Here is a 15,442-nt window from a genome sequence, read left to right as displayed (position 1 = left end):
TCTGTCATAATTTAAATCAGAATTGAATTTATGGCTATGTTTTGCCCTCACTTTTATTCATCTGCAAAAAGAGAAAATAAAGGTTTTTTACTGTGTCAATGCCCAGCGTCCCTTTAAAGGGACACCTAAATTGTTGTTGTTGTTGTATTGACACTGTTAAAAACTTTTTCACTTTCATGATTTTAGTTAACAGATGATCCATTTTACTGTCATTAGACATAAAAAATATTTTTAAAAAATAATTAAAACCATTAAATATTTATAAATTACTTACACAAATCGCTCCATAGCTGCCATATTGCAGAATTCTAGACTTCAACTGCATGTAAAACACAAAAACTGGAATGAAATAATAAAAGCGAGCAATGGACTAAAGAAACCATTGTTCTGACAATGCAATCAAAGAAAAGAACAATCAACATAACAATCGGTGCAAAAATTTTCAGTTTCATTCTAACGTCCTTTTAAAAGGACGCTGGGCACTAATGGGTTAATAAATTTGAAATTTAATAGAAATATTGAATACTTATTTTTCTATACAATTGCCTTAATCCCGAAGGTTTATGGCTGCAGCAACACAAGCATTCCATCTGCCCCTATACTGGACAAGATCAATCCAATCTGTTCGAACCTTACCGATTTCCTTTAGGTCCTTCTCAACGTTATCCCTCCATCTTCGTCTTGGCCTTCCTACAGGTCTCTTACCATCAGGTTTCCCAACAGGAATCCTGTAAACTCTCCTTTTCTCTCCCATTCGTGCCACATAGGCTGCCCACCAAAGTCTTCTTGATTTAATTATTCTAATAATATCTGAACAAGAATACAAATTGTGCAGTTCTAGATTATGTACCCTGGAATATTTTTCATAGACACAATGCCAGCAAGAGAAAATGTCTTTTATAATTTCCAAGTTACTTTTTTATTTATAGCTCCTGTTTGTAATCTCTTCCTTTGGGGTTTGCTGGAAGAAGTAGAGGAGGGGACCTCGTTTTGAAAAGGCTTCCTTGCGTCTTGAATAATTCCAAGAGGACGCACGTGCCCCGACATTCAGGGCCCCCGGGGGACACAGCGGGGGAAAGTTTATAGATTTGACTCGCGGCGCGAGATGACAATAATACGACCTTTAAGATGACTCCTTCAAATAATTGGTTGTTGTTTTTTATATTACATAATCAATTATGTGCAGTTCTTGATTTAAATTTAACAGCGTTTGATAGTGACAAACTTGAGCACCTACACGTTTTCAAAATGTTGCACCACATGATATGAGCCTGGTCAAACGTGGAGCACTTTCTATATTACTTTTCAATGTGTAGGCAAAGTTTTTGGGCTTTCTCTTCTGATAAGTGTTGCCGATTTAGTTATTTTCTACCAAATCTGATATCGCTTTCTGAATGTAAACATCATATACAATTGTGTATGCTCAGCAATCGAATGAAGCTTTTACTTTTTGGATTGAAGTGTGAGGATTTCATGGGAAGTCAATATGTTGGTTGAAGTTGTTCATTCACAGTAATAGTAATAATAAAGTTTCAGTTTTCCTTGAGCTCAGATGGGCTATTTGGGACTGGGCCTTCAGTTTAAAGTGCGATTCGAACCACGAGGATCGAATCCGGAACCCATGATTACAAGGCGAATAATAATAGTTACCGTTTTACTGGGATACATGATAAAAGTTTTAAGTTTCTAGATTCTTGCTATAGTAGCAGTCCAAAATTATAAATTATTTCCGCGCAGCATAAAATGACGAAAAACGTATTTGGTGTGTCGCAGAGAGACATATTTATGCTGCAAGTTTTATAAAATTGAACGCATTTACAAATAATATATTAATATTAGGGCTGAGCCGATAGCACTTTGAACCCATTTCCACCGATACCGACTTTTGAAAATTGTTACAATTAAAAATGTTTAAATAATAAATGCCAAAAATATAGTTTAATGCGTTTCTAGTAAATCAAATTGATTTGAAGCGTTCGGTTGCCTGTGTGTATTACTAACTTGGAACAATTTGATGATAATAACAAACTGAACTTAAGTCTATACCCTGTCCCAACTATCTCTGGATCAAGGTCGCGCATAGCCTCAGAGGAGCGGGGAAAATCGAGTGAATTGCTCGTAACCGCAGTTGTTTTTCCCCATCCACGCAATCCCGTTTCTCTCACGTGTTCATCGGTGGAGGCGTCTCGCGTCACTACTTGCGCAGATGATTCCTTTCGTTCGCCTGCTCCAGATATATATGGGACAGAGTATATGTATTCTTAAAGGACAACTCCTTTAAGAATACATATACTCTGTCCCATATATATATCTGGAGAACTGTTGGCTAATTCAGTGCGTAGTTAGACTTTTTAGTTTTTTAGAGGGTAGAGATTCACTCAGGTGATACCAAAGAATGAATACAGTACATAAATTTCACAATTACAGTAAAACCTCGTTAATTCGGACCCCGACAACCCGGACGTCGCTAAATCTGGACAGGCAAAAAAAGGAAAAAAGCACAATGCAAGTTTTTAAATGTGGCTAGAAGTCAACAAGAGAACCTCCCAAAGAAAAGGCAGTCAATCAGTGATGAAATTCTGTTTTCCGCAGACTTTGTACTGTACTGTATAGTGTATTTAAATAGTGTATTTAGTCCTATACCCTATAAATACACCATAATAAACGTATTTTGTTGCTATAAACGGTTTTAATGCACTTTCTGCTGTTCATTTAGGTTATTTCAGTTAATCCGGACTTTCGTTAAACCGGCCAACTTATCCCCCCATTAGTCCGGATTAACGAGGTTTTACTGTATATCCAGTCCTTTGTGAATGTTGTATTGATAAAATATATTTTAAAATATTTAAGATATTCCACTCCAATTTTAAATATCATTTAACCGGTGTTTTGCTTTCAGATATTAAAAAATTCATCCGAAGATAAACATAGTTACCTGTTATGTAATCACAAAATACAGTTTTTTCCCCACAAAATCAATGGGAACATGGAAGCATAACGTCCAGGATAATAAGACTCCGCGAAAGTGTCGCGTGGTGTTTTTGCTGCGAACGACCAAATCGCCCGAAGAATATCGGCTGGTATCAGTACATACATCGGCATCGGCCTAATTTCATTATACATTTACTATACTACACTCACAATGGACTGGATATAATTGTGAAGTTTATGTAGTGTATTCATTTTTTGGTCTCACCCATTGAACTACATATAACATGGAGGGACTGCTTTACGGGGAAAAAGTGAAGCCATTCTCTCGCTTAGTTACGCCAGGGAACGGAGGAAGAAAAGCTCAAGCAGACGAATTTTTCTGTGGCGGGAAATGGATTTTTACGGCAGATTATTTCCGAAATGAAAGCCATAATTTATGAGAAAGCATTGCATTGAGTACATTACCTGCATTCAGACACCACTTTCTATTCTTATTCTTCTTACTTGTGAATAAAACGTGAGTAAAATACATTTTAAAGGATAAAAAAATGCTTAGCACGTAAAAGTGATAACAAGAAGGGAAACTGAATAGAAACCGACTGTTAGAAAGGGTTATCAGGAGTAAGCTTTCACGTAGTACTTGACATGTATTTACTTGTGATTAACGCAATATTTTTTACATAAAATATCATAATTATAGCATAAATAATGCATAATTACAGTAAAATTGAGTAAAAGTATCTGAATTATTCCTCATATCTACCAAACACAACCTAAAAGATTGCAAAAGAAAGTGGAAAATTTAAAACGTTACCTTCTCCTAAAGTATTTAATATACAATTTCTACTGTATAATTACCAGATATACTCAGTATGTCAGATTGAATTAGAGTTTGCTCACAACAAATTTTAAATGTATTGCTTGTCCATTTCCATTTTCAAAAACCTACTCTTGGTGCATTACAACGAATACGTTGATTTTTCACAAATACAGCAAATTTTCCTGATTTTTCTAGGATTTCCAGGCTGGTAGACACCCTGATAACATGCGTGGGCACACAATTATTGCACAATTAACACTTTCAGTACAAAATAAAATTGAATCACGGTCAACGAATCTCAAACAATATTTAACACTCATTTCGAATATTCCACACATTTTTTCTTCCTGTGCGTCTTGCGAAAAACATACATTGTGTGGAACCTGGGCCATAATGTCGAGACACTTTTTTGGGTGTACAATTAAAATTTAGTAACTTTTGCCAACAATATACACAAATTGCTCATAAGCATGACATGTAGATAAAACCATAGAAACGTTACTATTCTATGATAAAACTAATATTTTACAACAAAAATCTATCCGGAGATTAGTTATTTTAATTCGCTTTGGTACTTCTGATTAGCTTCTATCCATGACTCAATTAATGTCATTTATTTATAAATTATGAAAAATTCCAATTGGTTATTACAAAATTTAATCACTTGCGAGTTGCGACAGTCAACAGTTTATGAAACACGTGGGTGTAAACTCATTCGAAAGCTTTTGCTATAACATTTAATTACCGTCATCAACTTTTAACAAATACATTTATTCGTAATATTCACATATTTTAAGAATGATACCGATAAAAGGTTACACCCGGGCAATTGTCTAAACGATTTGTACATCCAAAAGCCGAACACGACCATACCATATGTTCAACCAACTTAAGACTGGATAAATTGTTCGTAGAAAACACATGTCAACTATTAATGTAGCTATGAAAAAACTTAATAAGACATTCACTTATAGCACTGAATGCATAAATATGGTTAAATTATGTTTCTTTTGGTGCTATACGAAAGCAAAGAGGCGAGTAAATACATGTTAGCTTATGGGATCACCATGTTTTCTTCCTGTCTTCCCTGGAGAAACTAATCGCAAAAGTGGCTTCAGTTTTCGCGGCCGATCAGCGTTGCAGCGAGCGTTGCAGCGAGCGTTGCAGTTATATATAGTTCAATGGTCTCACCTGAGTGAACCCTCCTCCTCTCTAAAAATCTAAAGTCTAACTACGCACTGAATTTTCCAACAGCAACTCCTTTAAGTATATATAGACTTCAGTGCAATTTGTTGTTGTTGTTAAATTTGATATGATCCATATTTTTATGTGACGTCACATCTTTAAAATATGTCACTGTAATTTCCGTGTTATTATATGTAATATTGCACCTTGTTTGTAATGTATATCTTTTGTTTAATATTTATTGTATTTTATGCTCTATTATGAGTAGTTCAATGTATCTTTAGATTTGCGAGAGTGCACTATGTGAATTTGTATTTCTAAACATGTATAGATGTCAGTTTTGTTGATGGCATCCTTTTGTAGATAGTGAGTGATTCATCTGTACTTGAATCTGTGTTCTCGAAAATAGTATAAAAGTGAGGATATCGCATAAGAAATATCACACATTCGCCACGGATCGTCAAAGATTTAAAACTTAAAAAGAACTTCTCGGTGTTGTGCATATCTCTTGGTGTGGTAGTTCGGGGCGCAAGCTAGGTCTATGTGATCATAGGCATGCCGATAGCCACGCATTGAGATTTTGCGTTTTAGTTGAGTCAAGACATCGTTAAAACGAAATCCTCACCTTCGTACTAAACGTAATCGCAATAAATAAAGAATAAATCCTTTCGTTTTGTCTACTGCAATAATATGGTTTTATTCCTCTGTACTGTGAAGCATTGTCTTTCTCTAACACTATCCCTGTACCTGAGAGGAGTCTGTATACTTCGCCGAGTCTCATCAGTTACCACTGTGTATTACTGAGTTATTAATAACAAGAATAATACAACTACATAGTAACAAATCTAATAATAATGGAAGCTTGAACGTATCAAATTGTTCCATATTAGTAATACACAAAGAAAACTGAACACTTCAAATGTATTTGATGTACCAGAAACGCATTAAAGTACATTTTTGGCATTTCCAAAGATCCAGGTTACAGTTTGACGCATTTTTGTAACGCCAATTGCATCATACAAACAAGTATTTCTTTACACACCGAAGAGTACTTTAATGCATTTTAATGAATAATGCTAGAAGATGATTAATTTACAAACCATTTTTAATGTGATTGGTTATCTTGTTGTCTCTTAAAATAGGGTAAATAAAAATTTAGGAGAGTTAACATTTTCCACCTTCACTGGAAAAATACATTTTGAAATTTTAATTTTGAAAAAAATGTTTACAGAAACGAATATCATTTTAGGTGAATTAAAGTCGCCTATTAAATTAATTAAACTGGCCTCTCCGATAGCGTGGTAGTAACGTCGTCGCCTATATGTGAATAATGTGAAGTGAAAACATAATCTCATGCAAGAAACTAATTAATTGATTAAAGTCCTATGTTCGCATAACAGCGTGGCATGATAGCTTTACTATCAGTTTTTCTAAGGCGTAGTCTATGCACATACACGTACATATAACTTGTGTTTGTTTGTAGCGTTGTCGTCTTGTAATCAAGGTGTCCCAGGTTCGATACCCGGTGGAGGCATAGGGTGATTCGGATCCCACTTTAAACTGTGGGTCCAGTCCCAATTAGCCTTACTGTCCATTAAGTGGCCTTAAAACACCAATTCAATCAATGAAAACTTGTATTTGTAACGCAATTATTTTAACTTTTTATACATATTTGACAAAAACGTATCGAAACATATGAAATAAATATGGAAACGCCAGAAGAAAGTTTCCAAATCTCCGACTTGTAGAGTACCTTTTATTGATTTTAACCGCACTTCAATTTCTGACAAACGACTTTCGAACTTTTGTTCCCTATCTTGTTTCTGCTTTAAGAAGAGCTTTGCAAACATAATTCAAGCTATAGAAAAGTTATATTGGTTGGTTTGAAGTCACTTCATACCCATGAAATGGAATATTGTGATATCAACCAAAAACAGGGGCGGATCGTGTCGGACAGGTTAGGTGTAAGCTGTGGTGGCCTTTCTGAATGATGGTTGAAGTGTTTGTTGGCTGGGATGTTTTTAATTAAAGGGACCAAGAACTTTATAATATGGAAAAACGAAAACTGAGAAGCTAATAAATGGTACTGTATCCCCTATGACGAAATTTCTGGCCACGTCTTTAAGTTACCTCGAGTTCTACAGTTACCGAGAGCATTTCCACCTTATATCACTAAGAAAGACGAATGTTATCGTGTCACCTGGCATCAATGTCAATCTCAATACAAATAGCATAGCTTGATGGATATGATTGCACTGTCACTCACTGTGTTAATACATATTTTGTGTCAATTCTCGCATTCCCTTTATCTGATCATGCAGCATTGCATTATTGTGAGAGTCTCTTCACCATTTTCATTTAATCACCACTCATCCTCATCGTCGCAACGCTAAATAACCCAAATGCAAATATATAAGCGTGTTAAGATAGGCAGATCTGTTGGGTCATCGGATGCTTCCGAGGAGAAATCGATTGATTTGATTTATTTTTATATGACGTCGCATTTCTGCCACTTTTGACTAACCGCGACGATGAGGAAGAGTGATGATATGATGCAATATGATGAAGGAACAAAGAAAACCGGTGCCTCGGTCGGAATTCGAACCCGGCACCTCTGACGTCATAGCGCTATGTACTAACCACTCCGACATCGAGGTCGGCCGAGGAGGAATCGAGCAAACACGAAATCTGCGTTCTTCCTTGAGCCTGTCACGTGACAGGTTGCTTACGTTCTTTTCCAAAATGCTCCTACACGCGGACTCCAGTGTGAGCTATCCTTCTCACCCGCGAATCCTTGCTTCGATTTCCTTCGTTAAGATAAACGAAGAAAGGCAAAAATAGACAAGAGCATAAAGTTTAATCAGGACTTTCTTTGGAGCTTCACGGTCAGATAAAAGACATGCAACGCTCTTGTTGCATAATTAAAGCTTACACACGACGTACAAGTAGATTTACGGTGGATTTTATGGGATGCAGGTAGTGCCCAGTAAGATAAATGTCTTTCCCATGAGCTAGGGAAATCTGTATCTGGGGCTACCAAGCATTTTACCGGATGGTGTAGTGGCAATGCTGTTGCCTTTGTGGTCAAGAGGCCCCCGATTTCGATTTCCGGTTGACGAACAGTGATTTGCATTCAGTTTCGATTTGCCTATCTGGGCATAGAGTGGACTTATAGTGCTGTAGTCCCAAATTATGCACAGAGTATACGCTAAGTGTCGTAAAACGACGAGACAATGTTCCCATTTACTATGTATTATGTTTCCATTAAATACATGGATGAAATGAATCAACTTGTGCAAAAAAGGTCATTTAGGTAAAATTCTGATGACGATATGCCCATAATTGAAATAAATATTAACGAAACAAAAGTTGAACTTGAAGATATACGCATTGTAGCAGGAGTAATGAGTAAGGATAACCAAAGGGTATGTCGCCGTATACCATCGACTACAGAAGTGAGCCAAATAGTTTAGATTTTCAATGTAATTTCTACGTACTTATTCCAATGATGCCTATACTCCAGCCTATACTTCTTTATTATTCACCAGTTTTTGTTCTGTAAAATGTAACGTCTTTTGAAGTCAGATTTGCTGGGTTCTAATTTTGTGTAAGTGATGAGTTATCGATGTGGCAGTTTCCTTATCTATTTTGCCAAGCCACAGAGTGTGTTTCTTCGTCATCCATTTGTTTAATCATCATTCGGGGGTAACCACGGTGATCTAGTCGGCAGGGCGTCCGACGGGTATGGAGGAGACCCGGGTTTGATTCACAGTGTGGGTGATTGAAGGTGAAAACTTTCCCAGTATAATATCCCTACATGGATGCCTCTTAGGTATCTTTGGTGTGGGATACGGCCGTTGGTCCTATCACATCGACAAATGATCGAGATTCAGAATGTGTTTTTCCAACCTGCACATCCCCCCATATATGTTCCAATGTACAGAGGCAGCTAACGTTTATATACACACGCCATTACCAATTTCTTGTTAAACTACACTAAATTGCAAGTCAGCATAATCTACATTGAAAGAAACTTGATATTTTAAAGCTACAATTATCGTATGAGGGAAACATCTACGGATCATATATTTCGGACTTCTTTACATTGCTAACGTGTTATTTTCGAATGTGGAACATTCCCTAAAGTGAAATAATGCATATCAATGTCTATTTCTTAGTTTTACGAGTACTTACTGTTACTTGTTGTTTCGAATCTGTAACACATTATGGCCGTGATAGCGTACTGGTTTAGGGGGCGTTCTGAGAGTGTTTTGTCGATTTATGCAGTGTTCCAACCTCGTTCACCGGAAATATCTACTTTCGTGCCCGGATTTGAAATTATGCTAATACGTCGCAAACCATTGACGTTAATCTCACAAACCATTGACGTAAACCCCAAAAACCATTCACGTTAGTCCCCAAAACCATTCACGTTAGCCCCAAAAACCATTCACTTTAGCCCCAAAAAACATTTTCCGTAAGGTTAGGTTAGGTTAAGTTAGGTTAGGCAAGCATAGTTAAAAAAAAAAAAATACTCGACACGTCATGTTCTAGTGAAAACACGGCGAGGCTGAAACACTGGCTACGGGGTTGCATCATCTTAACACACGGAACATTGCACTCTCATGCAGAAAGCAAATGGCGGGAGCAGAAACAGCGTGTCGGATAGAGATTTTCGCAGAAAACAACACCCATTCACATTAAAATGGATCAAATCTACATTCGGGAATTTCTACAACTCTAAAGAAAATGATTTCCGTAAGTACTTTCTCCTGTAAATTTGAAGGAAATTTGAAGGAATCCGTTTCCCTCATACGATAATGTTACCCAATTATATAGTTAACTTGTCTTAAACAGAAAAGAAATTTTCTTTGAGGGAGAAGGTCAATACAACCACGAGAGAGAGAGAGAGAGAGAGAGAGAGAGTTGGGGGAGAGAGAGAAGGTGCAATTGATAATTCCCAAATAACGAATCTTAATTAAAAATAAATTATCAATTACCAAATTATATTAATTTAGTTCCAAAGAAGAGTAATGTACAAGTATTTGTCATTATAGTTCGCTTTATGTGAATGCGATATTAAAAGTACAAGGCGAACTCTGTTAGACTTCAACTTGGTGGAACTTCTTCTAGTTTCGTCACCTAAAACTTATTTATTATCAGTTATTGCCTACTCCAAATCTAAGATTATTTTAAACACATTTAAACCTGGAAGCAAATTCAATTTATTGTTCATAGCATTTTACTGGATATAATTTCGGAATACGAATTCTTCCCAGTGGAAATTTACGAAATCAGGGTTAAATGTTTTGAAATATCATGAAAACTTTGCAATGAATTTTCATCAGTTGACGCTGTTGCATAATTCATACCTAGTTTCCACTGCCGGGAGCAATTATTATTTTTTTTTTGCAAAAGTTGATCTTCATTTGTTTCAGATTTACCGGATTCGCCGCCAGAGCCCGCCCCGCCTGAGGTGCCTCCGCGAGGTCCGTCCCTCCACCACTCGCTGGGGCTGGCGACGCTGAGGCAAATGCGGGTGGCGTACCCGGACGCCGAGGGCGAATCGGAGCATTCGGGATACCACACAACGCCCTCTGGCAATACCTGCGTGTTTCTCTCTCAAGGTAAGTGAACCGTTTTTGTTTTCTTCTCTCGGCATTTTGAAATGGGGATAACAAACTCTATATAATGTTACATAGAAATACGTAGAACTTAAAGTCTGCTCATTACTCAATTTTTTTGGACCACCATGGCCTGTTTTTACCCAGGGCCTTCATCTACAATAGGGTAACAAAATGGAAAAAGTAAGACTGACATGTGGCCCCAAAATATACTATGTAAGAACTAACAATGTTGCATAAGCTGACCTAGTAGTTAACTAGGGGACGAATTCATTTACACTTAAAAATGTCAAAATGTGTTGTATAAATGCCATCAAATAAACATTAACATCAGTGGTGTACTCTGAAAAATTGACATGGTTTACCGAAACAATTCTTATTTATTGTATATATTTTTTACATATTAGGTAACCCAGAAACGTAAATCTGGCAACTTCAAATTTTCCGGCAATTTCTATACATGTGAAAAAAGCTGGTTAACCTCCGATAACCGCAGGGAGCATGGGAGAATACCTTACTGATTAACATTTTTAGAAGCATATCTTGAAATAGTATTTCTAAGATCTATGTACGTAGTAAATTCATGAATATATACAAATTCTACTAATTTACGCATAATTTTATAGTTGAATAACAAACAAACACGTCCATCCAACTAAAAACTTTCATATGACACGGCCATAATGTGATATACAGGGTAATCCAAAATGAATGGTCCAACTTTACACAATTATTATGACGTTACAATTTATGATAGAAAATCAGACACAGCATAAATATAAAGAAAAACTTGGAAAGTTTTAAACCCACTTGGTGGGCTTGATCTGCTTATCCGATGCTCCACCAGGATCACCAGTGTCGCAAAATGGCTAATGACCAGTAGAAGGCGTATTGTGTGTTGGAGCTATCGAGAACTGATTCAATCACAATAGTGCAAAGACATTTCCGCATGCTTCTCGGTAGTAATGCATATGCTTCACCCTTCAGAAAGATTTGCCAAAGTTACAACTGCGAATTGTTAGTGCCTTCGAAACCGTTGACAACGACTTGCTGTCTCGTGCATAGCAAGTACTTGAATATCGTTTGGACCTTTTACGCATTACACGTGGTTCCTATGTCGAATCTTTATAATGTGAGTAAAACTTCCAAAGTTTTTCTTTATATTGATGATGTATTGTCTGATTTTCTTTCATAAATAGTAACGTCATAATAACTGTTCAAAGTTGAACCATTCATTTTGAGTTACCCTGTATAATATCTGAATGTTTGCTGAAAACACTGTTTTCTAACATTATAGAACGAGTTGCCCTTTGATATTAATACTCCTCCAACTGTGCTTGTGTATTCCATACATACTACTTGAAATAAGTAGGACTGCTGGATGTTTTGTAGATCTTTGGAAAGGAGCTTTCGCATAATGGTACAATTTTGCAGTAGCTCAGAAACCATTCTTGCGTGAAATTCATCCTATTCTCTAGAGGAGAACATGCGAAACGGCGGAGACGACAATCTCAGAAGGGGAAATGTGGAGCACAGCGCGTATGAAAGAAAGGATGTCGCCCAGAATCTGCAACTTCTGAAGAACTTACAGCGGCTCCTTTTCACCCGCCGAAACTGAAAAGTGCTGTTGAGGTGATTGATCGCCTTGTTGAAGGATATGAAAATAGCGGCAGGATTCTTTCGTGTGTTCCGAAGATCGTGAATCGATATCCTTGGCAGTTTTTTTATCCCTTAGCGTGAATGCCACCGTAGCAGGCCACAAATGTTAAATGTTATCAAATTTACCAGGCGCTTCCGTTACTCTTTTATCTTTCAAAATATCAAAGTTTTTTTCCCTCCATTATCGACTACTCGGTCATTTGTCTTGGAGAAATATAAAAAATTACAGAATTTTCTTCAATTTCCCCTCAGATACATAATAGCAAGGACACAGAATAGTATCCATAAACCTCCAGAAAGAAAGAAGAGAAACAGAATTACGTACAATTTCAATGTACCAAGAAACTATGTATGCTTGCTCATGTAAACATGCCTGCTGTTTCAATTAATCATTGCAAACAAATTTTGCATGAAAGCAATATTATAGCCCACAGCTAAAAATGCAAATTTCAGTCCACTTTTGACCCAATAAAAGATATTGTGTTAACTTCATTTCTCAATAGAGTATAATTAGTGAATAACATAAGTATATACTCGTAAATGCAATTAATATTCTCAGAAACGCAATAGTCTGTACATTCAAATTTGGTTTCGCTGCACGAATTATTATTGCAGGTAAGAAAGTCAACCTCATTTTCACGTAGTACATTCTGGTAACACAACGGTACTTTGTCGCCTGGACTCAGTCACCATAAGCCTCTCTGGGATTTTATGTCGTATCGTCCACATGTGTGTGTGTTTGTGATTGTCCCCTCATTCATTTCATCTTATCACCTATCGTGGTTATCCAGAAATGGCACAAAAGCGACGTAAAATAAATGAAGTAAACAAATCAATGTTAGTTCAAGTTTTTCGGAAAAAGTATGTGTGTTTTAATCACTTGATGTATTTTGCATATGGAAACATGAATTATGTAAACGAAATAACTAGTGAACCGCAAATGCCTCATGCCAGGCAACCCCGGTATATAAATTATAATTTATAATTCAGTACTACATCAAAGTCGAGTTACTTCTTTATGATTTCAAAACTGTGAGTAGATTGCATTTTTGGACCTTAAGTAGTTTTGAAGAGGTTGGAAAGCAAGTTACCAAGTTAAAATGTTGTGCAACGCTAACTGCCGTAAATTTCTAATCCCTAAGCCGAAATTTGTCTATCAGGTATACACCAAGGAATATTTTTCTAGTATTGCATTTGAGCGAAATTGGTAAACACATTTTAAGATGGCGGGCGAGAAAACGACTTTCCCTACAATGACTTGCTCCAAATTCTGTAGAAATATTGAGCTGATATTTAAAAACCTTTAATTGGGAAATTCACAGCATAGTGATCAATTTCAGGAAATGATTTCTTGATGCAAATATAAAGGTTTATTGTAAAAATATTGTTACTATCTTGAAAATCATTCCTGTTTTACAAGAGAACGTTTTTTTGGAAAATGGTGCTTCTAATGGACATTTCCACTCTAACCTAAAATATGATTTTAACTGTATCACTGCATGCCATTCATTTTATATTAACGTTGTGCAAAATAGTTTGTGTTAATTCGAAATAGTTTGCAAAAAATTGGCCTTAGAAGTTGTGCCAAATTGATAATATAGCCTACGTCACGAAAACGGAACGGCCTCTGATTGGCTATTCCAGTTATGACGTTCTCGTTCGGCAGTGAACTCGGTCTTCTGCTTAACGCTCTAGAAATCCATACACGAAGGCGTTCGTTGCTCCTCCTGTTTGTAACGCTGAATATTGAAGAGGATTCTCTGTGATTTTCAAAACTAAGTTTCGATTATGACATGCGAGAGATGTACGAAACCCACTTCCGGAAATCTAACATGTGCAGATGCATTCACGGTAACTCCATATTTTGCATAACTGATATTGAATGGAGCAGAGATAAGAGGAGCGAAAGCAGCAAGTTAAGTTTTGCAAGGGAAATTTGACATGGTGTTTACTTTCATCGGCAGCTTATTCAAGATCATTTAATATTATTCTGTTGAAAGTTTTTTCTCAGTAGCAATCGTTTTTTGGAATATTGAAAAGTGTGGAACCATTTATTTCTTGGATTAAATGGTATAACATGGAGATACAACTTGTTTCCTATATTTTCCTTTAATTTTTTTGATCTAACACACTTTTTACTGTCGCTATATTCTGTTCAAATACTAACTAAATGATCTTTATTTCTCCTATTAACAATAAAAATAACAAGTTTTCTTCTTTCTTGTAACTTGAAATGAACGATGCCAATTTACAAAGGGCAGATTCCCCTCCTTTCGACGCCCATGATTCCAACAGAAAAATCAAAGTAAAAAATGCGCGCGATCAAAAAAGTTGAGTGTAAAATGCACGAACCATATTTTCATTATTTAATCCAAGAAATACGTGGTTCAAGTTTTCAAAATTCCAAAAATTAGATTTCTTATGTGAGAGGTCGCACTATATGACCAAAATTTGCTCCTAACTTAATTTTTTTCCTTGAACAAGGCGTGTGAATGTAAATAACAAAATATAGTCCTTTGCATTTCAGTATACTAACTGTATTTGAAATGTAAAAAAAAAATTAAAAAAAACTGTTTCGCTGTATATTTGCTCATCTGGTGGACCGAATAGAAGAGCCTGCCCAAGGAAGTATGTAATAAAATTATTATAAAAATAAAAACTTTTATTTTATTAGTTTATAATAGTTATTGTTGTGCAATAACAATCATAACCATTATTATTATTATTTTTAATATTTTAACTTTAACAGAGCCTGAACCCCTTCCTCCGTACAAAAATTTCTGGCTACGCATATGCACTACAATGTAATCAAATAGAACAGTATTTTTAGCAACTTGAAGTATTACATATCTTTAACTATTACATATCTTTCACAGACCAATTTCATTGTTCTTGTAGCTTATCATCCATGTGGCTTCGCCATGTAAATCGCAGACAAACAAGTCGTCTGATTTTTCATTCGTGCTTTCGCGGGTACATTGAGGAATATCTTATTGAAGCATCTGGTACTCGTATTTGTGCATAATGGTGAAATCTTTATTTTCCACTGTGATATCCACAACACCAACCAGCTATAAAATTCGGGCTGCTCTGCTCTTGTAACTCACAAGATGAAAACTTACTTGTAAACATCTACTCAAGGCAACAAAAAATCTTATTTGTAATGTTAACTCATCAGAGAAAGTCAGTGGTAACGACCATTTCCTGTTGTAGTAGTTACGTA

General features: G+C 36.2%; 1 protein-coding gene across 4 annotated transcripts in view; it reads left to right on the top strand.

Annotated features, from left to right (window-relative positions):
- Ten-a (Teneurin-a transmembrane protein) overlaps positions 1–15,442 on the top strand; it is an 884,426-nt gene that overhangs the window by 80,830 nt on the left and 788,154 nt on the right. For 3 of the 4 annotated variants that reach the window (XM_083119053.1, XM_083119052.1, XM_083119051.1), the window contains one exon: positions 10,375–10,563. The exons of the other annotated variant lie outside the window; for it this stretch is intronic. In XM_083119053.1, the coding sequence (XP_082975179.1) occupies positions 10,375–10,563 (189 nt within the window). The remainder of the gene's footprint in view (positions 1–10,374; positions 10,564–15,442) is intronic. 4 annotated transcript variants of the gene reach the window in all.

This window comes from Lepisma saccharinum, chromosome 3 (genome assembly GCF_977018435.1).
Source record: "Lepisma saccharinum chromosome 3, izLepSacc3.1, whole genome shotgun sequence".
NCBI classification, from domain to species: Eukaryota; Metazoa; Arthropoda; class Insecta; order Zygentoma; family Lepismatidae; genus Lepisma; species Lepisma saccharinum.
This window is presented reverse-complemented; position numbering and strand designations above follow the sequence as displayed.